At 46.2% G+C, this 23672-nt stretch overlaps 1 protein-coding gene across 4 annotated transcripts in view; it reads left to right on the forward strand.

Annotated features, from left to right (window-relative positions):
• Nucleotides 1–23672, forward strand: part of AHCYL2 (adenosylhomocysteinase like 2) — a 1110190-nt gene that overhangs the window by 599823 nt on the left and 486695 nt on the right. For all 4 annotated transcript variants that reach the window (XM_069629580.1, XM_069629582.1, XM_069629581.1 and 1 more), the window contains one exon: nucleotides 13358–13452. In XM_069629580.1, coding sequence (XP_069485681.1) covers nucleotides 13358–13452 — 95 coding nt within the window. The remainder of the gene's footprint in view (nucleotides 1–13357; nucleotides 13453–23672) is intronic.

Here is a 23672-nt window from a genome sequence, read left to right on the forward strand (position 1 = left end):
TCCCGGGAGTGCCACCACAGACTATCATCGCAAGACATCTAAACTACTATGATCGCGATGCAGTGCTACAGATGGCTCGGACCACTGGCCCCATTACATATAATGGCTACAAGATCGGCTTCTTCCGGACTACACCAGGGAGGTCCAGAAGGCACGCCAGTCATTCGATTCTGTGAAGAGGAAGCTACACTCACTCAAAATGAAATACGCGCTTTTCTTACCAGCACAGCTCAAGGTGAATCATGAGGGAGTCATACACCTCTTCCATAACCCCCGAGAAGCGTGGGCATGGCTGGAGACTCAAATCTTTTCTGGGCTGGGACCTCATCTGACCGAGGGGCGCCTCAAATGGAATCCAGCGCACAGCCTGGTCTGAGCCACGGCCTTGAACGGCTCACGCCTGCAGAGAGGGGGCGCGAACAGGCTGACAAAGGGTGAGGGAAAATGGACATTTATGACTTCCAACTAGAAGAGACCGCATAGAGGGGATTGATCATACGCAGCAGTGACCGTTGTGCGCAGTCCCACCACAACGGCAGCAGTTGCCACCCCACATACGTTTGACTATGATGAGCTCAATCTCCATGCTGCACCTTGTTACGCAAGGGAACCAAATGAAATCCCTTACATTCTTTACATAGAACATCTATGCCTCCCTATCAAGACTCAATTACTTCTTCCTCCCCAAACATATTCCTCCTGCATATCGGGTAATTAATTCATATTTTCTTGCCAGAGGGGATCTCGGATCACTCGCCACTAGAAATTGAGATCTGCACAAATGGGACCAAACTGACCCCCCTGTGGCACCTAAACAACTATTACCTGGGCTTTCCAGATTTTATAGACCACATCCACAACTGCAGAGACTACTTCACCCTCAACGAGGGCACAGTAGAAAAACCTGATACACCGTGGGAGATCTACAATGCGTTATTCCAGGGGAAATGCTCTCCTGGATCTCTGAAAAAAAGAAGTCCCAACAGCAGAAGATAACTGAGTTGGAGGAGGAATCTAATAAACAAGTGGAGGAATACCTACTTGTAGGCTCCCCAGGCTCCAACGGTTCACGATCGAGACGTGGAAAGAAAATGGGAGGAATGGTAGTAACCCCTATACACAAAATGTTTAACCACTGTAAGGAAAGGGGTACGCTTCCCCTATGACCTGCTCAAAGCCAGTATAGTAGTAATTCCCAAACCAGGTAAACTCCCAGACCTCTGTAAATCCTATATACTTGTTACTCAATAGTGAAACCAAAATACTTGCCAGTGCTCGCAAACAGATGCAGGCAGTAATTCCATCACTGATCCAACCGGATCAATGTAGCTCCATGCCGGACAAGCCAACCAGCATCAACATCCAGAGATTACATTTGTCGAACGAACCTGCCCCTGCCATTAGAGAACCCTTAGCAATAGACTTCGGGATGGCGTTTTGACTCAGAGATTTGGGTGGCCCTCTGGGAAATTATGAAGAAAATGGGATTTGGCTCAAGCTTCTTAGACTGCGTACAACTATTGTACGATGCTCTGCTTGCGGAAGTCAGGGTAAATGGCTGGTCAACCAGAACCTTTCCACTGGGCAAAGGGACACGGCAGGGCTTTTTCACAATCGCCATGGAGCCCCTTGCCACGTGGCTTCGCCAGGAGGTGACGTGGACGGGTTTCCTCTCGCCAGAGGGTAGTGGAAGACAAGATTTCCCTGTATGCAGACAACCTATTAATATATTTAGGCACCCCATCTCACTCCTGCCCAATAGTTACACAAATGTTGAACTACGGAACCTTCAGCGGCCTTGGAGTTAACTGGGATAAGTCCATACTCTTTCCAATCTAGGGGATGACGCAAGCAATCCCTCTAGACTGCCCATACCGGGTAGAACGCAAGCACTTTTGCTACCTGAGCATTGCATTTGAAGAGAACCTCTCTAGATATCTCACTTATAAGCTGCACCCAATTACAGAGTGCTTTGCTTTGGATGTCTGCCACTGGAAGGAAATCTTGCTTTCCCTACTGGGCAGGGCTGCCCTCTTTAAAATGCTTGCACTACCACACTTCAACGTTCTACAAAATGCCACCTTGTGGGTCCCGGACCATGAATTCCATAGGATCGAAAACATCCTTAGGGACCTTCTCTAGGGAGGTGGACATTCACAAATCGCTCTAGTTGCACTGCAGCAATCAATCTTGGTGGGTGGAATTGGACTGCCACATATTATTACTGGGTGTCCCAGATGGCAGTTATTAATGACTCACTAAACGGGGGCTGGGATGTGCCCCATATATGGGCAGAAATTATGGGGCTGTAAGGCAGGACCCCAATTGCAAATCTGTACCAAAGAGTAGAAAGGCCCCCCCCCTACACTGGCATCCAACCCTACACGTATATGGACAGATGCTCATTGACATATTATCTGGGATGACAAATTGACCTTGACATAGCCCTTATGGAAGAATAGGAACCTGCCAGAAGTGAAGAAATTGTTGTGGTCAGAATGGGTGGAAGCAGGCATCAGGAAAGTAGGGGATATGCTCACTAATAGGTCCCTTACCACCTTCCCGCAACTGAGATGCAAATTTGGCCTACCAAGCATGGAACACTACCACTTTCTGAAGATTATCCACGCCCTAACCAAACATCTTCCATGTCCAGCAGATACCTCACACTGCTCACCACTAGAACGAGTGTTCTCCTAGAACCCATTGCTACCAAGGTCACATCCACTCTATCAAGCAATCGCAACCTTCGCATCTCCAGAATTATCTAGCCTCAAGATGAAATGGTAAGGGGGATGTGGGGCCCATTGATCCAGAAGACTGGATACTGGCCATGATGCACCCAAGTGACATTGCAATCTCCTCCAGACTTCGCTTGATACAGCTTAAGATTTTTCACAGAATATACTACCGAGTTGCGCTGTTATGCTGGAATAGGGTGACCAGCCCTAACTGCCTCCGCTGTGGAGAGGGAGAAGGTACATTCATTCGTAAGCTATGGGAATGCCCCCAGGTCGATAGTCTGGCAGTCCTGCTGCAACAAGCTCAGTAGAACTAGGAGTGGAAGTACCAATGGACCCGAAGTTACTGTTTGGATATCTAGAAGGATGAACGCTTTGGGCGACATGAGAAACATTTTCTCTATACTACAATAAGCCTGATAAATTGTAACATTGCAAGAAAATGAGGGGCCATAGACTGTCCCAGCTTTGCGCAATGGGTCTCAGACGTACATAGGTGTGCGCTCATGGAACTAAGTATTTCTACTGCTTGGGGATGTCCGGTGGAAGCTGCTAAGATCTGGCACAAATTGGAAGAGGGGAATGGATGAACTATTAACAAGTTTAATCAATTATGTAATTTGAGAGTCCTGAGGACTGGGGATAAACTTTCGTTACTGCTCTCTAATATTTGTCAGACTGTGTTATTACAGCAAATGTAACTAAGCACATTATTGATTGAAGCATGTCATGTGTTTTAAAACTTAATATATTGTTATATTAAAAAAAGAAAATAACAAAATCGAGTTTGATTGCTAATCAAGAAAAGATACACGAGCTCTTTTTTTTTTTTAAACAAATGTATGCAGGCCTAACATACGCCCCTTCGTGGCTATGTTAAAGCATTTTTTGCCAATAGGTTTATTTGAAAATAATTATTTGAAAACCTTCCACTTCATTGTCAGTCTGCATCAATTTTTATTACTGAAGCAGGTACCTATCCATCGTTCTAGCATGGATGGGTAATGGGGCCATAATTTGAGTGAAACTTTTGAGTTCAAGTAAAAAGTGAAAAAAAATATGTTCTGAAATTATGGGTCAGACCTTAGTCAAAGGGTCCAAGTCACTGCCTAAGAGGATAACTCCCTTGTAAAATGCTTGCCTCAGATGTAGGGCAACATGCACTTGGTAAGTTTACAAGCTGCAACAGGGTCGACTTAGGCCTTCACCCTCACAAGTTGTTAAAAGCATTGCCATTAAAGTGGATACGCGAGCAGAATCTGGAATGAAGCTCAATGGAACATAAATCATTGTTGCTGATGTGTAACCATAAGTGTTATCGCATTTTGTCTTTTATGCTCTCACACAGGAGGGTAGAATAATGAAAATCACCAATTTACAGTGATAGTTTAATATTCTCACAGGTTTTTAAAGATTAAAATGTTCTACTCGAATACTGAGTCAGTATATAAATGAGATCCTTCTGGAAATTGTAGAAAGCCTATATAAAGATGAATGACTAAGAATTCTATTTAAATATGGGAATCCACATACATTCCAAGCTGGGATGTAAATGATGCATAGAATTCCCTTGTGATCCCTGTCAATATTTCACATCCACGAACATCTCGGTTCATTTTGTACTTCTGTGGATAACGTCAAAATTGCCATGTTTTCTCTTTTTCTAATGTGTGTACTAAAGTCACATTCAAATGGATTGTGTCCTCCCACGTATTCCTGATCTTAGATATATTCTTACCTTCAGCTTTGCTGCTTTGGAATTTTTTTTCTCTCTCTACCAGAGGGCGCTCTTCTCGAGGTCGCAGCGTCGATGTCCCTCAGCGGCATCAGTCGAGTAACGATGTCATCCGCTGTATAAATGCCTCAAGTGCGCCCTTTGGCTTCAGTTCCGTTTTTTCGTTAGCTTCGCTTCGGATAGTTACAAACGGCACTTCAGTTTTTTGTGAAGAAATGTCATCTTCATCGAACCCTTCCACACCGAAGACTGGATTTAAAAAATGTCTAAAACGTGGAAAGAAAATTTCTTTAACTGATCCACCTAAAAATTGCCTCTGGTGCCTCGGTTCTGACCACCGAATTGAAGACTGTGGTTCGTGCCAGTCGATGACCCATAAGGCCTTAAAAGAACGCAGAGGTAAACTGGCGATGGGGGAGGGTTCATTGAAGTCTACTTTGAAGGGGAGGAAAGACTCGGCTGAGTCTTCAGTGAAGCATCATAAAAAATATAGATCGAGGAGTAGATCCAGGAAGTCGTCCTCTTCGTCCTCCAAAAAGACAAAGAAAAGACGGCACCGATCTCCCTCATCTTTCTCGACATCATCTGAGGAAGTGATAACATGCCCTTCGAAATATGAGTCCCTGAGTAAATGGGAAGCATTTAGAGTTTCCATGTTAAACATTTTTGAGAATGCGGCCCAGATGCCCTCAACGTCTGAAGACCATGCCCCTGCTCATGAGAAACGTGACGGGGGGAGATCCAAAACAAAGTCTGGCAAAAAGTTGTCGAGGGTGTCACCTAGGGACTCTTCCCGGTCGCCTCATGAAAAAGACCTGCCGGTGCATAAATCGGAGTTAAAAGGAAACATGGCGTCAAGCTCTCATACGTCACCGAGGTCAAACGCCCTCGAAGTCATCGAAGACAATCGAGTACAAGGCGTCGACAACTCATTCTAAAAAAAATTATGTCGAGTATACAGTCGACATCTTCGAAGGCTCCTTCGACAGTGTCGATGGTTTCCACAATTCCCTTGACAATTCAATTGAGGACATCGAAGGCTCCCTCGACAACATCGAAGGTTGTTATAACGGCGTCAACGCCCAAGCCTATACCAAGGGAAAAACCTACATTACGTGAAAAGGTTTTTCATCCTGAAAGTAGACATGATTTTTTCAGGACCATGTCATCAATTTATGAAGGAGAGTCATCGGCAGATGAAGAAATCAACTCTGCTGGGGTTAACTTTGGCACAAGACCTGTTCCTGAGGAATTAGTTGATCCGCAATATAATCCAGGATTTACAGGAATGCTTGCAATCAGCAAGTGGTCTGGATACCTCTCCAGATTACGAATTTGATAAACCACACCCAGCAGAACATGCTGATGCGGGCTACAGAAAATTAATGGTCACTGAATTTATGGGATGGGGTAGGAATTCACCAGTCTATCAAGTTGATGATATGACTGACATCCTTTCAGGAGCACCTCAGCAAGCCCCCATACTTCCATTTCATATTGCCTTACAAAGGAGAGTTAGTTCTGCATGGGAACACCCTGAAGCCATTCCAGCAGTTAATAAAAAAATTGTGTCGCAATATAGACCCTGTAATTCTGATCCAGAATACGTAAGCAAACGCCCATCTCCAGAAAGTCTGGTAGTCCAAGCAGCTACCTCCACTAGAAATGCTGCATATCCCACAATTCCTCTGGATAGGGACGCTAAAAAGGTTGATCCATGGTCCAGGAAGATCTTTACGTCGGGGGAGTATGGCTTCAAAATCCACTAATGTAACTTGCACCCTGGCAAGGTTTACATATACCCTGTGGGACTGCATGTCAGCGGCAGCTGAGCATATCCCAGAAGGCGAGGAACGTGATGGCTTTCTAGCCATAGTAAGGGATGGAAAGGAGGCTTCGGGAGAATGCCTTCAATCAGGTTTGGACACAGCCGAAAGTATCAGTAGGTCCATGGCGTCTAGCACGATGCTACATAGGTTTGCGTGGCTAAGAAAGTCTGGTTTTGCACCGGATGTGCAATCCAGACTTCTTAATATGCCATTTGACGGCTCGAGCTTGTTTGGCAGCAAGGCGGATGAAAGTTTGGAGAAGCTGCAGACCTCCAAAGCAGCAGCAAAATCACGAAGTGCCGCCATAAGACAACCCCAACAACGCCCCTTCCCAGGCTCATCTTCCTGGAGGGGTCGTCCTTTTCGTTTTATTTCCTCAATTGGAAGAGGACAGGCCAGTCAGAGGCCAAAGAAAATTTCCTCGGGGGAGAGAAAAAGGTGCTAGCCCTGCCCCAGTAGGAGCATCTGTACCTTCAGCCGCTGCTGCAGCTGCTGCAATACCACTGTGAGGTTTTGACCCACAAGACCCCAGTGGGAGGCAGGATCTCGCAGCTTCTAGAAGAATGGCGGGGCATTACTTCAGATGCTTGGGCACTGGAAACCGTATCCCAAGGTTACTGCCTTCCTTTTCAAAGGAAACCTCAATCACCCACCGGGATATAACTCTGTCAAACATCCAGATCCGCTCCTGTTGCAGGAAGTCTTAACCCTGCCACCGAAAGATGCAATAGAACATGTACCTGTAGTGGAGAGGAACAAGGGTTGCTATTCCCCATATTTCCTGATCCCAAAGAAAGACGGAGGACTGAGACCCATCTTGATTCGAGAAACTTGAACAAGTTCTTAAGTAAGGACACGTTCAAAATGGTCACACTTTCTCAGATCCTTCAGGCTCTCCAACTCCAGGATTGGTTGAATGCTTACTTTCATGTGCCAATCCATCTCAAGCACAGAAAGTACCAGAGGTTTGCAATTGGCAATATCCGTTTCGAGTTCTGCCATTCGGTTTAACCTCCGCCCCAAGAGTTTTCACCAAGTTGATGGCGGTAGTGGCAGAGAGTCTCAGGAGAGGGGGGGTTCATGTCTACCCCTATCTGGATGATTGGATGATCAGGGCACGTTCTCCAGAACAAGCCCAGGATCATCTGTCCAAGACTTGTCACTTCCTTCACAAGATAGGGTTTTCTTTGACCTAAAAAAAGTCAAACATACCATCACAGACTCCAGTTTATTAGAGCAGTCCTGGATACTTGCTCGGGCAAAGCCTCGCCTCCCGAAGAGAGCTCACTACATTCTGCAGATGGTAACAAAATTCCAGAATGCCCAGTATCTTCCGGCCTTCGATTTTCTCAGTTTGCTCGGTCTGATGACATCCTGCATTTTTCTGGTGCCAGATAGAGAATGAGATCCCTTCAATGGGCTCTCAGGACTCAATGGTCCCAATTCTCAGGTGAAATGTCAGATCTGTTGCAGGTTCCAACCAAAGTAGCACAGGATCTACAATGGTGTGCTTGCAGACATCGTATCCTAAGAGGAGAATCTTTTTGGCAACCATGGCCGGAGATAACAGTAGTAACGGATGCCTCATTCACGTGGTGGGGAGCTGACACCATTGGGTTGACAATCGGCAGTCGCTGGTCTCCATCGGAGTCCAAACTACACATCAACCTTTTGGAGCTGAGGGCAATCAGACTAGCGCTGAAGGCTTTCCTGCCCTCTGTACGGGGAAAGAATGTCCTGATAATGACTGACAACACGGTGGCCATGTACTACCTCAACAAGAGAGGTGTGGGGTCACTACCTCTGTGCAGAGAGGCGATGCATCTCTGGTTCTGGGCAATACAAGAGGGGATTTCTCCATCTGCAATCTATCCAGAGAGCAAAACACAGCAGTGGATGCTCTGAGCAGGCAGAGCAGTCTCCCACGAGTGGGAGCTAGCTCAGTAAATGGTTCAAGAGATCTTCACCCTTTGGGGAACCCTTCAAGTTGATCTGTTCGCGACCTGTACCAACCGGAAGTGCTAACCGTATTTCTCAACGGAATTTCCCCCGAGAGGAGCTCTAGGGGACGCATTTGTGGTGGATTGGGAGTTTCCACTTCTGTGCGCATTTCCTCCCAGTCCCTATGATCCCTCAAGTAATAAGGAGGTTGAGAAAGTTCAGGAAAACCATGATCCTAATTGCCCCAGATTGGGCCAGGGGAACGTGGTACCTGGACCTTCTGGACATGTCCACCTGCCCTCCAATGCGTCTTCCAAAAAGAGAGGATCTTCTCTCATGAGAGGAAGGTCATGTTCTCCATCCGGAGGTCAACACACTCAACCTTCACGCATGGCTTCTGAGAGGTTGAAATATAAGTATTGGGACCTTTCGAATGACGTGATGTAGATTTTGCTTTCGGCCAGAAGACCAGCAACCAAATCTCTGTATTGGTGTCGTTGGAACAAGTTCAGTAACTGGTGCAGGGAAAAGAATGTGGACCCATTTCAATGCAATATTCCCACAATGTTATCTTTTCTATTGCATTTAGCTAACCCGGGGCTCCAGGTTGGTACGATAAAGGGATACTTGGCAGCGCTGTCCATTTGCAAGCTCTCCTCAGAGGAAGAATCTTACTTTATTATACCTTTTTTAAGAATTCAATTTTTAAAAGGTCTAAATGTGTTTCCACCAATACCTTTTCAAGTTCCTGTGTGGGAGTTGAACTTGGTTCTGAAATTCCTCACATGCATTCCATTTGAGCCTTTACACTCTTGTCCTCTAAGGCTCCTTACTATAAAGACAATACTTCTTGTAGCATTGACACCAGCCCGTAGGGTAAGTGAGTTACAGGTGCTTTCTAGCGGTCCTCCTCACACCATCTTTTATAAAGACAAAGTAGTACTTGGAGTTAAACCATTTTTGCCAAGAATTGTTTCAGATTTTCACCTGTCACAAAAAATAACATTGCCTACTTTTTACCCTCCTCCTCAAGCAAGTAAGGAAGAGGAACGGCTACATAGACTAGATCCCAGAAAGAGCTCTTGGCTTCTATATTTCAAGATTAGCAAAAATACGTCAGTGTGATGGACTTTTTGTGGGATACACTGGCCTCAAATTGGGACTTGCTGAACAAACATCATCTAGATGGATAATTTTAGCAATAACAGAATGCTGTAGACTGGCTGGGAAAAACCACCAGATGGGATGAGAGCTCATTCGACCAGGGGCATGGCAACTTCAACAGCACTAAAAAGGGGTGTCCCTGTACAAGATATTTGTGCAGCAGCCACATGGTCCTCCACGCATACTTTTATAAAATATTATGCTCTGGATTAGACTTCTTCTCAAGGAAGTCTGTTTGCTAAATCCGTACTCCATTCTGTACATGACTTGAAAAATTCTGTACTCCCACCTCCAAGACAAAACTGCTTTGGGTGTCCAACTAAGATGAGGAATACATGGGAGGACACAATCCATTTGAAGAACAAGTTACTTACCAACTGTAACGTTCGTTCGATTGGATGTTCCTCCCACATATTCCTCATTGATCCTCCAAGCCGACCCCACAGTAGTACAGTTTACGTGATTTATACTCGAAATTCTTTTTAGGCTTAAGTCAAGAGACACGCCATTAACTACAATCCATGGGCTACAATATATAAAAAAACAGAACTGAAGCCATTGGGTGCGCTCGAGGCATGTATACAGCGGATGACGTTGGTGCTTGACGGATACCGCCGAGGGACATCGATGCCGCAACCTCGAGAGGAGCGCCCTCTGGTGGAGAGAGAGAGAAATTTTCCGAAGCAGCAAAGCTGAAGGTAAGGATATATCTAAGATGAGGAGTACGTGGGAGGAACATCCAATCGCAAGAATGTTACAGTTGGTAAGTAACTTGTTGTTCTCGTACTTGACTGTGCCATAGACATGATACATGGGGCCACAAAAGGTGCACTCGCCTCTTGCCACTAGTGAGTGCTTGTACACTTTTCATACATAGTCGGTTGTCTGGTTACTCACTTGGAGAAGTAACATTCATGCCAGATGGTGAGGGACATTTTAAGTCTGGCTAGTAGCTTTACATGTTTACCAGAGCATATGCCTCAAAGTAAGACATAAGTATGTGGGACTATTTTTAGAAAGCTTTTTTTCTTTATGGAAGGAGGAGTGGTCACCTGGCGTACGAAGTGTCTAGTAGCCCAAGTTATGGCCTGTAGACTTTGTGCAGTTTCTGCATTTACCATGGATGTGGCATAAGTGTTATATCGGGAATTTCTGTGCGGCCTCCTGCATAATAGAGCATGTTCGCTAAGATGCTATGGCGCATGTATCATGTGGGTTGTTTATGTGACCTCAAACATGTGACGGATTTGGTATAAAACATACCCCAGAGTGGGAAATTAAAGTATAATATACATTTTGAGTATAGAGTATTCAGCTCACAGTGAGATGTGCAAGGCATGTTAGTGATTCAGATGTCTGAAATGTGTGGAAAGTCAAAATAAGAAGGGGAAAACATTTTCCTATGATGTCCGTAGCTACCTAAGTTATCACGTTGATGATGTTCTAAGACACAACCCAATGGTTTCAGATGCCCCTGCATTCACTGATGTAGGCTTCTGTCGTAATTGTAGAGGCTTCTTTAAGATACTGGAGGTTAACCATCGCCTTGCTCTTCCGGACATAAATCTGTCCCACCTTGTTGATAACCTCAGAAAATGTATTCCAACTGTTATTTTGCGTTATAAAGCTCACACCGATCTACCTGCCGGTATTGTTATCACTATGCCCATACAAGAAATGTCTGTATAGCTCTGGGACATAACAAATCTAATGGCCCTGCTTCTAGTATCGGGCCATAAGTGAAACTTTATTTGAGTTCAGGCTGCCTGCCTATGTTATGAGCACACCATTGAGATACCTTTTACATAACTATAGAATGTATTGGTGTCTTCGAGAATGTGAGGTTTCTTCATATGCAGTATGTATTTTGGTGGTGTGACTGGTGGTAGGACTAGACCCTGATACTTTCCAGAGAGGTAGATCTGCAGCAGAAGCTCCCAAGCACATAAAAAGTAACTAAAAGTATAACTAAAGACGACCCCAAGGGAAACACAGTAACACTGGTTCAATATTTACTTTGCAGCAGACTTTGCAACTGAGAGTTGAACTTCAAGAGGAATCGCAAACAGTAATTGATTTCAATAAAGGAAAACAAAATGTATAGTGTATTGGCTAAAGTTGGGAATAGCGACATAACCGGTCTCTAAGCCCTTAATGTAAGGCCAAAGGGCAAGGGTGTACTCAATGATGAGGAACGACACCTAGCCTACAGGTTTTCTGTCTTTGTGGATGGCTCGATTATATTGTCTGAGTTTGAGCTGTGATTGAACACTTAGTTTTCTATACAGTTCAGTATTGAGCAGCTTGTCTACCCAGCAGATTACTTGATTGGCCCTGTGGCAGTTTCTTAGAGTAGCGTTAGGTCAAATTGGAGTCTCTTGAGGGTGGCAAGGTGGTTCAAAGTGTGGTCACAGTGGCAATCTTTGAAGCGTTTGGATCAATTCAGCTTGATTGGTCATTTTGACATAAAAGGGCTCCAAGAGCATGAAGAGCTATTGGACGTCCGGCAGCTCAATACACCGCATTGTTGCCTTGAAGTTGAGGTTGGTCTGCTGTTCATTGGTAGTGCTCAGAAGTAATTTCAGAACTTGGAAGTGCTGGCGCACTGGGGCTTTGTCTCCAAAGAACTTTACGGATCTGGAGTGCTCTTCTGTTTTTGCAGGTTGAAGGTTACTGAAGCACTTCTAGGCACATTGTCTCCGTCTAAGTACCTTTTTGCCAATGTATCTGGTCTTCAGCGTCAGGCAAGCTCCAGGTTGTTCAAGCAGGAGTCTGCTCTCCCCCCTCCGCTCCCCAGACATTAAGGGAAGGGCCCCTCCCATCTGGTCTGCTAGCATCACTTGTATTTAGAGGTAACGATTGACAATAGATTTTTTTAGTATAGACCCATTTGTTTTGATAAAACCCCAAAGGACTGCATTATTAGATGGTCGTAGCTTGCTCCCATCTTTAGATTTAGGATTAGATGGCTGTTTTTCAAACCCTCATTTGAAGTTCAATAAACATTTTTGAACTGTGGTCATGTGCCTCTTACTGTTGATACCATGCCTTCCTTACATCTCACGCTTAATTTATAGATGAATCCAGTAGGGGTTTGGTAGCATCTAAGCCTCCTAATGGTATCTAATTTAGACCTGTTCCTTTTGCAGCAATTCCCAAAGCGCCTTGCTCCCCGTGGCGTGTCTGGGTAGCAAAAGCTAAGCATGTAGGGCGTTCCAAAATGGTGGAAAGGTGTTTTATTCCTTGCGCTCCCATGCTGCATTAGCTCTGCTCATATTCTGCCTCATTAAGCACAACGGACTTTAATTGCAATTAGCATTCCTTGCATTATTGACAACCAGCTGCCTACACTCCAATAGGACAGTTTGGGTTAACCCAGCCTTTGGAAGACACCCCCTTTCACATGTGACTGTGTAATGGCCACTAGGAGAACAAAGACCTGTACTGTGCTTTTACAAAGACAGCTGGTTTTGGTTCTCCAAGAATAGACTGTAGCTAGGCTCCAATCAAAGACATTTGGTGCGGAGCCACCTCATATTTATGTATGATTTATCTACCACCATTGGGATATTGGCTTAAGGAGCTTCTGAAATCTCACTTTTTTAAATAGAAGTATTTTTGCACAAATTCACTCTTAAAGGCCACTGTTGATTGAATGGCTGGCTGTGAGCACATGAATATAAACATTTTGTCTATATCCAGCTGTCTAGCCTTTTGTTCTTTTTGCACTTTTTGATCATTCAAGGTACTATCTCTGCTTTCTGTATCCTGTAACATTTGTTTACCAATAAAATAAACTGTTAGATTTGCCTCTGAGTAACTTGTACTTTACTGGTCCTCTTGCTTTTGGCTGATTAACTCTGTATGTTGGTAAAAGGTAGGACCTTTTAGACTAAGCTTGATGAATTTTTATTTAAATGTTTATTTTTATTTTCTTATCCTGTCAGGCTTTCCAGTTTTCTCTTGGAAGGGAGAGTCAGAAGATGATTTCTGGTGGTGCATTGATCGATGTGTGAACGTTGAAGGATGGCAGCCAAACACGGTGGGTCTGATGTAGAGAGCCGAGGGAATAGTTTTCTTAAAATCTGTGAATTTTGCTAGCCAACATTCTTTGCAAGCAAGGTTATATCAAACTGATGCATTCATAAAAAAAAATCCTGATTTCACAAAAATAGATGAAAGGTATGGAGGACAATTTCTTGTGAGGGAATGTTGCCTACCCGTTTTAAATGAATACTAAAATGATGAATGCTAATTTAATTTAGCTAGTTTTCAGATATTTCACATTTCAAAACGGCATGCTCTGGAAACACGATATGTAAAGGTAGCTATAACTTCCTTTGACAATTGCTTATGTAGTTGGGAAGGTAGTTGGCAATATAGTTGAATGTTTATGCTGATCGTATTTCTGACAGAGTTGAATGTTTTAATGGCCCAGTTGATGGAATGGTGCGACTAACAAATGAAGGCACCGAGGAATGAAAAGGGCAAGTGTGCAAGGGGGGCACATGCTAGTCAAAGGGTTTTGGGAAAAGCCAAACAATCTTTGTGGTACTGGTGTGTGTAGTAAAACCATGATCTGCACAGGACTTGCGACTGACATGTTTTCCTTGTATAGGGAAGGTGGTACTTTGGGAGGACAAACACCAAATTTGACAAAACCGGTCTTATTTGGCTATTGCTTACCTTAAAAGGGTGGTGTGCTGTTCACTGCATAGAAGTCCTACGCTGGTCACCGGGAGAGTGCAAGCTAGCTAATTTAGGGTATATATTTGCATAAAAAAATGTTAATTTGTCCAAGAACTGTATTGGCTTTAATACCTTCAGCAAATTGTATGAAGAAACATTCAAAGAATCTGGGTGCCTTTATACTCCTTTGCTTTAAGTCTGAGGGTATTTCAGTATTCATGTCCTGGATGAGGACTCATCTGGGAAATATCAGCTAAACTAGGTCAAAGAAAATCAAAAGAACTTTGGCTGTGCGCCAAAGTGCTTTGGGGGGACTTTTTAGTCTCATCCCATCCACAAAGGCGAGACCAGACTGATATCCCCATGCACACAGCCAAAATCAACCCGGCCAGACATATACACACTGAAATCCCAACAGGTCATTAAGCCAGACTGGCATCCACACTGAGCTGAATAGCCATCAACACAAGCCAGTTCACCAAGCAACTGGACATTAGTATCCACACCAATCAGGCTGGCTACCCACCCATACCCAACAGCCAACCAAATACCATCATCTAGCCATGTACTGATTCACCTAAAGCGAGCTAAAGCATGCATGGCATATAGTGAACCTGACAGCCAGTTCACTCCCAGTTAGTCTGTCCACGAGAACCAAACTTCCCAGTTGCAGTAGTCAAACCCTAAACTTTCAGAGTAAGATCCTGCAAACTAGCCCACCTGCATGTTCTAGACCACCAGGCAGAAGCTTGTCTGTACCCCCACAAAATCCAGGCTACTTTATCCGAGCTGCCAGAAGGCTCCAAGACCTGTATTCTGGCTTAACAGCTGGAAACTTTGTATACTTGTCTTCCTATACTTCAAATGGGAAAGCGACACTACACAATCCAGAATGCAAGGCTGTATTGGCTAAAAGACATGCATGTTCCCTTGGCAGTCATGAGGTCTATCCACCATTCACCCCTGTGGGAACCCCTGTGTAAACAAAGTACATAATCCAGCTGTCAAAGGTTATTCCACTTGTCTTAAGCTTTTCAGGACCGCCTTGCCAACTCTGCAGATGCTGCTGAATCCCACAGATCCTCTTAGAGCGTTCTCAACTCAACCTCAATTATTATTGCTGAGTAGCAACCCCAAAGAAGGGAAAGTGGGTATTGGCTGAAACAGATCCTCGTCTGGTATCTTGAGATCTGCAGTAAGGATAACTAATACCGTTCTCCAGCATGGGGTCTGGCATGGATTAACATGCTCATGTAGTTTCCCAGTCAGGCTGGGAATCCGCTGTAAAAGAAAAAGTCTCACTTTCACTTTACAACTGTATCTCTCCTCTAAACCAATCACTGTCCTCTGGGTCATACTGCCCCCATCCAATGACAGTCCGCTCCCTAAGCTCCACCTCTGGTGGCCATCTTCAGATTTTTACTACGCACTTCAGTGTTGGGCGTCCTCAAGAAAAGTTCCATTTTTGTTTCAAAGAGCCAGTGTGCTCTTTCCTTAATCTACTGACAGCGGGGACCCGTTGTCGGTGAAGTTTTATGCCCCTCAGGGGCTAGGATTCATAGAAGATTCTCAAAGGCCATCTTGGGCCTACTTCGCACCCTCCGACCAAGACGGAGGAGGAGGGACGGTACCTCTTCCAGCCCTGCACCAAACGCGGGCTTCGTAATGTGTTTGTGGAGGACAAGCACCTACAATGCCTCTGTCTACACCCGGACCATAAGGAGGTAGATTGCGAGATATGCCTTGGTTTCTCTAAGAAAATGACACAGGCATAGTAGGCTGTCGGCATGGCTTAACACCAAGGCCTCTGACCCGTGCTCCGAGCAGGGTCATGCCTCGTCCCGGACTGGCCTGTCCGAGGAAAGGTGTTAAGTCCTTTGAGGGCGCCTCATCCGTGGGGGCCCAAGATGAGGCACAGATCTGCAAGTCAAAGTCCACCAGTTTCACCGCAGAAACGGGTCCCAAAGTGGATGGGGCACGATCAGTATCACTTTACGCCTCCATTGCCAGCCTACCATCAAGCTCCCCTTCCAAGAGGAAGTAATCTACCCTGGCTAAGCTACAGAATAAATCCCGAGAAGTCGTGGACAGAGAAGGCTGCGCAGCCCACACCGGCAAAGACCTCGACAGCGACTATGGCTACTTCTACCACGGCAGCTAAGGGTACTGACCTTACAAAGGTGCTGAAAGTGTTGCTGCCCCCATAGTGCGACGCCGCAGCAGTAAATTTGGCAATGTCTGCAGGTACGCCACATTTGGATGCCCCGTAGGGTTTCCCCACTGGACGAGGTGGGTGTGTTCCGGTCCATGTTCCCCAGGGCCTCAGATATTCCAGCTGGTGCCTGAGGAAACCAAGAAAGAGGGCTTCTTGTATCAAAGGCAAGAGGCCATGAGGAAGACTATCGTGCCTTTTCTGGGCGATATTTGGGAAGAGGGCATAGCCCTCATGAAAACCCTTGCACATCTACAGCCTAGTGGGACAGGCTGGAAAAGAAGTATAGGGTGCCGGACTCCGCACCCTAATGCCTGAGGTCGCAACCATCGCTGGATTTGGTGTTTTCGGCTACCACGAGGAAACTGTTGGATAACCCATCATAGTTTGTGGTCCCTCAGGACAGTGAGAGGAAAAGGATTGACGCCATGGGAAGATGGTGATTTACACTGCAACGTCCACAATCAAGGCGGCCAACGCACTGGCATTCCTAGTCAGACATGACAGAGTTGTGGTAGAAACTAGGACCGTTCTTGAAGTTTCTCCCTGATCAGATTGAGGCCCTTGCCCTCTTGCAGGAAGAAGTGGCATCAGACCAAGCCATCACAATGGCTGTGTTCGTCGCCAACGCAGGGTTCCGGCTAATGGGAACAGTGTCTGCCTTCATCGGCAGGGATGGATGAAGGCCATTTACTTCTGTCAGGTTGTCCAAGCAAAGGTGCTGGGAAAAATGGCCATCGCTGTGTTCGCCACGTCGTACAGACAGCCTTCCCGATCCTCAATGCAAGAGACCTACGGAGGCCGCTCCAGGCCTACGGTAGCAGAGGACAGCGTCGCAGTCACCCGCAGGCAGCACGCTGGTGCCCAGGCATGCCTGAACTGGCCAAGACGTCAGGCCCCCACTCTTGCACCCCATTGGGAGGCCGGCTGATTAAGTTAGTCTGTGAGTGCAGAAAGATCACCACCGACAGATGGGTGCTGGATGTTCTTGCGAAGGGGGCACACTTTGGAGTTCCAACACAGGGGTCCTTGTATTCTGCCAGTTTCCCGGCATGAGCAGCATATCCCTCAGCTTCTGAAAGAGGTACGAGCCATGCTACGAAAATGGCCGAAAGAGTTGGTGCCCCAACGGCCCTGAGGCTCCTGAGTTTTTTCCAGATGCTTTCTAGTCAGAAAGAACACAGGGGCTGGAGGCCCGTCCTGGACCTGCGACGTCTGAAAAAATACTTAAAAGTACCAGAAATTCAGGATGGTCAAGTTGCAACACGTGCTATACCAACTGGATAAAGGAGACTTCTTGACATCGTTGGACCTCTAATGCATATTTTCACATCCCCATTCACAAACTTCAGAAATGTCTGTTTCGTGGTGCAGGGCCAGCACTACCAGTTTAAGGCCCTACCATTCAGTTTGAAGTCAGCCCCAAGAGTATTCATGAAGTGCCTGGCACCAGTGGCAGCCCATCTAGGTCTACAAGGCATACATTTGTATCTGAACCTGGACGACTGGCTGATTCACGCCCCCTTGCAGAAGCTGGCCGACGAGCACACAAAGGCGACTGGCCGACGACTGACAGTACTGGGATTCTCCGTTAACTATTCAAAGTCCTGCTCAACGCCATCACAGAACCTGCTCTTCCGAACACTGTGTCTTTGCTGGCGTCTCCCTCGGAAGAGAGGCTAGCAGCCATTCAAGGAAAGGTGCAATGGCCATCATTGATGAAGTCTGCCATGGTGCTTGCCATCAAGTCGTTGCTGGGCATGATGTCATCCTACATCTGCCTTATCTGCCTGTGTCGATTGCAGATGAAACCCCCTACAAGAATTCCTGGATTCCGGTTGGATATAGGTTTCTGGAAGTTCCACGGACAAGATCCCTCAAGTTCCGGCGAGCGATGGTGGTGGAGGGGTACGCTTCCACATCGCCCATTTCAAAACCCCTCATACCAGGAGACGGTCACTACGGCTGCCTTCCTAGAAGGTTGGAGAGCACACACCAGATGTCTGCACGCCAGAGGCCTGTGGCTGCCGGATAAGTATGTTCACATCAACATCCTGGAGCTACGGCAGTGTTCTGGGCCCTCAAGTCGTTCCTACCATCTCTGAAAGGCAAGGTGGTCAGGATCTTCACAGATGACACCACCATGTTCTACATCAGGAAGCAGGCGGGGCACTCTATCCCCAGACTTCTCAGAGGCCCAGGACTTGTGGCAGTGGGCCGTCAGACAGGGGATGTTCTTCGTCCCTCTTCACCTGGCGGGAGTCAAGAACACCGTCGCAGACTCCGTCGGCAGCGAAGTCCACTCCTGCCACGGGTGGGACCTTTGTCCGGATCAGGTGTACCGCCTGTTCGCTGAATGGGCAGACCCCAGATCGATCAGCACCATCGCATATTGAACTCCAAATGCCAGAAGTTGCACAACCGCTTCCACCAGCAGAGGAGCTTGGGAAAGGACTGTCCTGTAAGCGTCCCCAACCCCCCCTTGTTCCCTCTCCTGCTACAAGTCATCAACACACTCAGACAGTGCCAATTCAAGATGATTGTCATTGCCCCAGCATGGCAGAGGCAGATTTGGTACCCCGACCTTCTCAGTCTGTAAGTGGCACCTCCAGTCAAGTTGAGGTGGTTCCGGATATTCTCACCAGAGGCGCAATCCTTTTTCATGACCCAGGATGATTGAACCTGAAGGCTTGGCGCCTGCAACCTTAGAGTTTGGAGGTTAGGAGTTACCAGCAGACTGCAGGGAGGTCATCGCCAAGACCAGGGCGTCTGCTGGCCGCAGAAGATTACCACTCTAAGGGTCATGTCTCCACAGATCCTTCCATACTCGCTATCCTTGGCAAAGGCTGGTCTGGTGCTTGCCTCCAATGTGCATCTGGCGGCTATCTCTCCCTACACCAGATCCCCAGGAAGATCCTTGCTCTGGTCCCACAGACTGGTCAAGGAGTTTCTCGAAGAACTTTCCCGATCTTTCCCGCCAGGGAAGGCTCTTGCCCCGGCATGGGAGCTCAACGTGGTTCCGACTAGGCTCATGGGGGCCCCCTTCAAGCCTATTCATCAGGCCCCTCTCAAGTTTCTCTCATGGAAGACGGCTTTCCTTGTGGCCATCACCTCCGCCAGACGTGTAGGTGAGATCCAGACCCTATCATGCAAGCAACCGTGCCCGACTTTCCACGAATCAAGGGGGGTACTGCGTACACACGCCTTTCATGCTGAAGGTCTGCTTCAGAATTCCACCTCCAAAAAGCCTTTATCTGTTTTCTTCCTGAAACCTTTGTTGCCGGCGGAAAGGGCCTTGCACTCACTGGACGTTGCTTGTGACCTGAAGTTCTACGTGACATGCAGTTTTTGGAAGACTTCACAAATGTTTGTGAATTTTCGTCCTGTGAACCATGAGAAGGCCTTGTCCAATGCTTTCATTTCAGGGTGACTCTCGCTGCATCACGCACTGCCATTGGTTGGCGAACCGACCACTGTCAGGACTTCTGAGAGCCCACTCCACCAGAGCGATAGCTGCAATGACGGCATTCCTGTCTGGTGTGCCCCTGCTGGATATCTGCAAGACTGCTACTTGAAGGTCCATGCACGCCTTCAGGAAGTTCTACTGCGTCGACAGGGGTTCCAGGTAGGAGTCCTGAGTCGGCCAAGCAATGCTACGTGTGAGGAAGGCATTGTATCAAAGCAAGACGGACAGAAATGATCACAGTTCAAGGGTGTTTATTAAACTGTAAAAATGGGTGAGATAAATGCCTAATCTAAATCTAAGATGGGAGCAAGGTACGACTATCAAATAATACAGTCCTAGTGGGGTCTAGTCAAATGAAGAGCCTATAAAAATAAACCGATTGCCAATCATTACCGCTATGCTACAAAACAGTGCAGGATAATGTTCACAAAGAAAGAAAGAATTGTTCGCAAAATGGTAAATCAGGATGTTAAGGCTGGGGTCTCCCTTCCCCACATTTGAAGCATGGGACAAGGCGGGACTCTCAAGCACAGCACACTTCTGGGCTTCCCGGGCCTGAGTTTACAGTTCCTTTTCCAATATAAGGGCATTCTGTACCCTAGTCTTTTATGTAAAGTCTCTTGCTTCAGTGGGACTGATGTATCACAAACCACAAACAAAAGTTCCTTCTATTAATCTTCAGGTTGGGCGATTACCTGAGGATCCACCTCAGCCGGGCTCCGAAACCCTTCACAATGTCAGTCTCCTAGACTCAGACCAACAACTCACTGTGGACATTCCTCAGTCGGGTTCATGTTTGTCACCACAATGCAGTTCACTTAACTTTTCAATTCACAACCTGTCAAAGACTTTAGATTGTACTAGGGATTTTGACGTGACCCTTGTATGACCACTTTGACATCTCTCGCTGGCCTCCCGTAGGGCCTCTTGGCTCTTGTAGTTGTCTCAACTCAACAAAACCTCCTTGTTCAGGAGCAGGGCATTCGTTGGTCTTTCAATTGAGCGCCCACGTGGCACCGGACCACTCTAACCCTAATACCTTGGTTGTTCACAAAAGACCTTTGTCTATCTTTTCTTTACGCAAATGTTGCCACTGCAACCGTGAGTTTAACAGAGTCCAGTCCACTATCTGTTTCTTCTGAACCACTGGCTGTGCTGAACTTGTTGGCTTTTCTTCCACTGGGGTCACGGCAGCTAGCTCTTTTCCCCACCCTGGCTATCCGTGTGGGATGGCCCAGTGTACCATTGACATCTGCCTCTTTAATCGCCAGCTGCAATTCCTGGTCTTACTGTTTTTATCGAAGGCTTTGTGACTCTGGATTGAAAAGGGCAAGGGCAATTCCCTCTTGTCATCCTTTTAGTTTCCACCGCCTTTCTCCTCCCTCCAATTAAACTGCCGTCCAGGAATAACTGCTTCCTCATGCGTTCGGTCTTGCTCAAAGTGTGCTCTCATGCTCTGCATTTTATCCCTTTGGGGAAGGAAAAGGGCTGTCGGGTGTGTGTAGTTATCGGTAATTGCCTGACTTGGAATTAGTCAAAATGACTGAAATTAAATGACCAAATGCGTGATTTGTCCGAGTTTTAGCAGTTAGAAAATTCTGAGCGGCTGAAAAGTTTGACCAAATCACGCATTCGGTGCTGGAGGCTGCAGGGGTGTCCCCTGCACCCTTTCTCACTATATTGTAAGCAGAGGTTGCGGGGGTGTCGCCCCGCAGCAATTCCAAAAAAAGAAATTTTAAAAAAAGAAAAGAACCCTGCAGCGCCGATTCCCGATCACAGAAGTGAAAGGGAACAGGCATTGCAGGGACACCAGTTAAGTAGGGGGTGGGCTGGTGGTGGTGAGGGTGCGAGCCAGGTTGTGAAAGTTCAGGGGAGAAAAGACTGAAGATTATTTTGGAAAAATAATCTTTCGGTCTTTTCTCCCTCGAACATTTGGATTGCAGGCTTTCAACCCCAATCCGTTTGGCCCTTGTGTTGGGACATAAGGTAAACGGCTCTGGTGTTAGTCTGTTGTCTTTCGCGATGTGAGAAAGTGTTTGTGTAGGAAAAGTGGGGGTATAGATTCTAAATATCCTACGGGGTAGGATGTCGAAAAGGTGTCCTAAGGAAGGGGGTACCGCATCTCATCCTTCGATGTCCCACTTCTGCTCCCTGAAGAGCCCCCCCCCGTTCCAGAGGTAAGCGTTAATTGCTTCTATTTAGCCTTGCCACCTCCCGTGGTTGTGTAATGTTGTACTGCTATGTATTCGTTATTCATGAGCATGTGAATCCATGCCAGACCCCCATGCTGCAGAAGGTTTAAGTTACTTACCTGTAACTATTGTTCTCCAGCATGGGTCTGGCATGGTTTCACATGTGAACTCTTTGTGGCTCTTCTGGGTCACTATGCCACTTTATGTGCTTCCCAAATCTGAAGATGGCTTCCAGAAGCGGGGCTTAGGGAGAGTACTGTCATTGGATGGGGGCAGTATGAACCAGAGAACAGTGATTAATTTAGAGGAGGAATACAGTTTTAAAGTTTAAAGGTGAAACTGGTTTTTCTTTTACTGAGGATTCCCAGCCTGATGGGCAATATTCATGAGCATTTGAATCCATGCCAGACACATGCTGGAGAACAATAGTGACGGGTAGCTTAAACCTTATTTATACTTTCCTGTAATCCCTTCACTTTTCAAAACAATTCTCAACCTCGTAGGCCCCTTATTTACCTGTTAAACCTCTGCTTTCAGCTGTGAGGAGTTTTCTGGACATTCTTTGCATCTCCTTTTCTTTGCAATGTGAGTATATGCTGTTAATTGCCTATAACATTTTTCTTGAATGCTAACACTATCCCTAAAACTAAATCTGTACTTCAAATACTTATACATGCTCTATGAAAGTTTAGTATTTTTTTTATTTTTTTTAGAAGATTGCTTTACCTCCAGAAGGCTCTCAAGCTCGAATTTATAATATCCTTCAAAAGTACTGGAACGAGTGCAATGGCAGTTCGATCGCTCGTTATTTACAAACTCTTAGGGATCCATTTCATACACCCTGCGCAAGCGTGACATTGCGATTTCCAACCACACCACCTTGTGACATGCCGAAAAACCCACGCAGAACAAAACTCTTCGGACTAGCGCTCGGGAGCTCAATGCGTGGCTTTCCTTTGAACAGCTGAAGCCCTCTGACACGCACGCCTCTCATTCTTGCAATTTCTTTTCCCCCAGTAAGTTCCGTCAGTGAGCATGACTAGTCACCGAAGTGAATTGTGTGCTGCCATATTCCAGGAAGAAAATGAAGTGTTTTTTCTCATTTTACTGCACCTGTTTACACTTTGAACTTAAACTGAAAAATACAAAACTTGCTTAAGCACTCACTGACTACAGTCTCACACTAAAAAAACTGCACTCCCACCTGAAGTCGTCTCTTTCTCAGAAGTTGCTGTCCTGCTAATTTCTTTCTTTGAGATTTCTACTGATTTCTAGTTTTTTGGTCCTAAAACTGTGGTAAGTCTAACACAGCCTTTCTAGGGCTTAACTTGGATGAAAGGCAGTTAAAGAATCATTGGAGCATTCCAAGGTGTCTGTCATTGTTCTCTTCAGGCAATCAGCCTCCGCCATTACTTCTCCATCTTGGCTTGGGATTCCTGATAAAGCCTTAGTTAAGGAAAAATACCATTAACCATTGTGAAGGCATCAAGGACACAGAAAACGATACAAAAGTCAAACAATCTATTTTATCACCTTAAATGTCCGGATGGGAAAAGGCTTAACTTGTCCTATGCTAAGGTGGGATTTCCATACCTAAATAAAACTAAGGAGCATCTGTGTCAGTTACATTTACGAATCTGCCTGTGTCCAAAACCTATGCTTGCCCTCCCAACTAATTCATACAATGTGTAGGGACAGCAGCA

This window comes from Ambystoma mexicanum, chromosome 12 (genome assembly GCF_040938575.1).
Source record: "Ambystoma mexicanum isolate Mex_15411 chromosome 12, UKY_AmexF1_1, whole genome shotgun sequence".
Classification (NCBI taxonomy): domain Eukaryota; kingdom Metazoa; phylum Chordata; class Amphibia; order Caudata; family Ambystomatidae; genus Ambystoma; species Ambystoma mexicanum.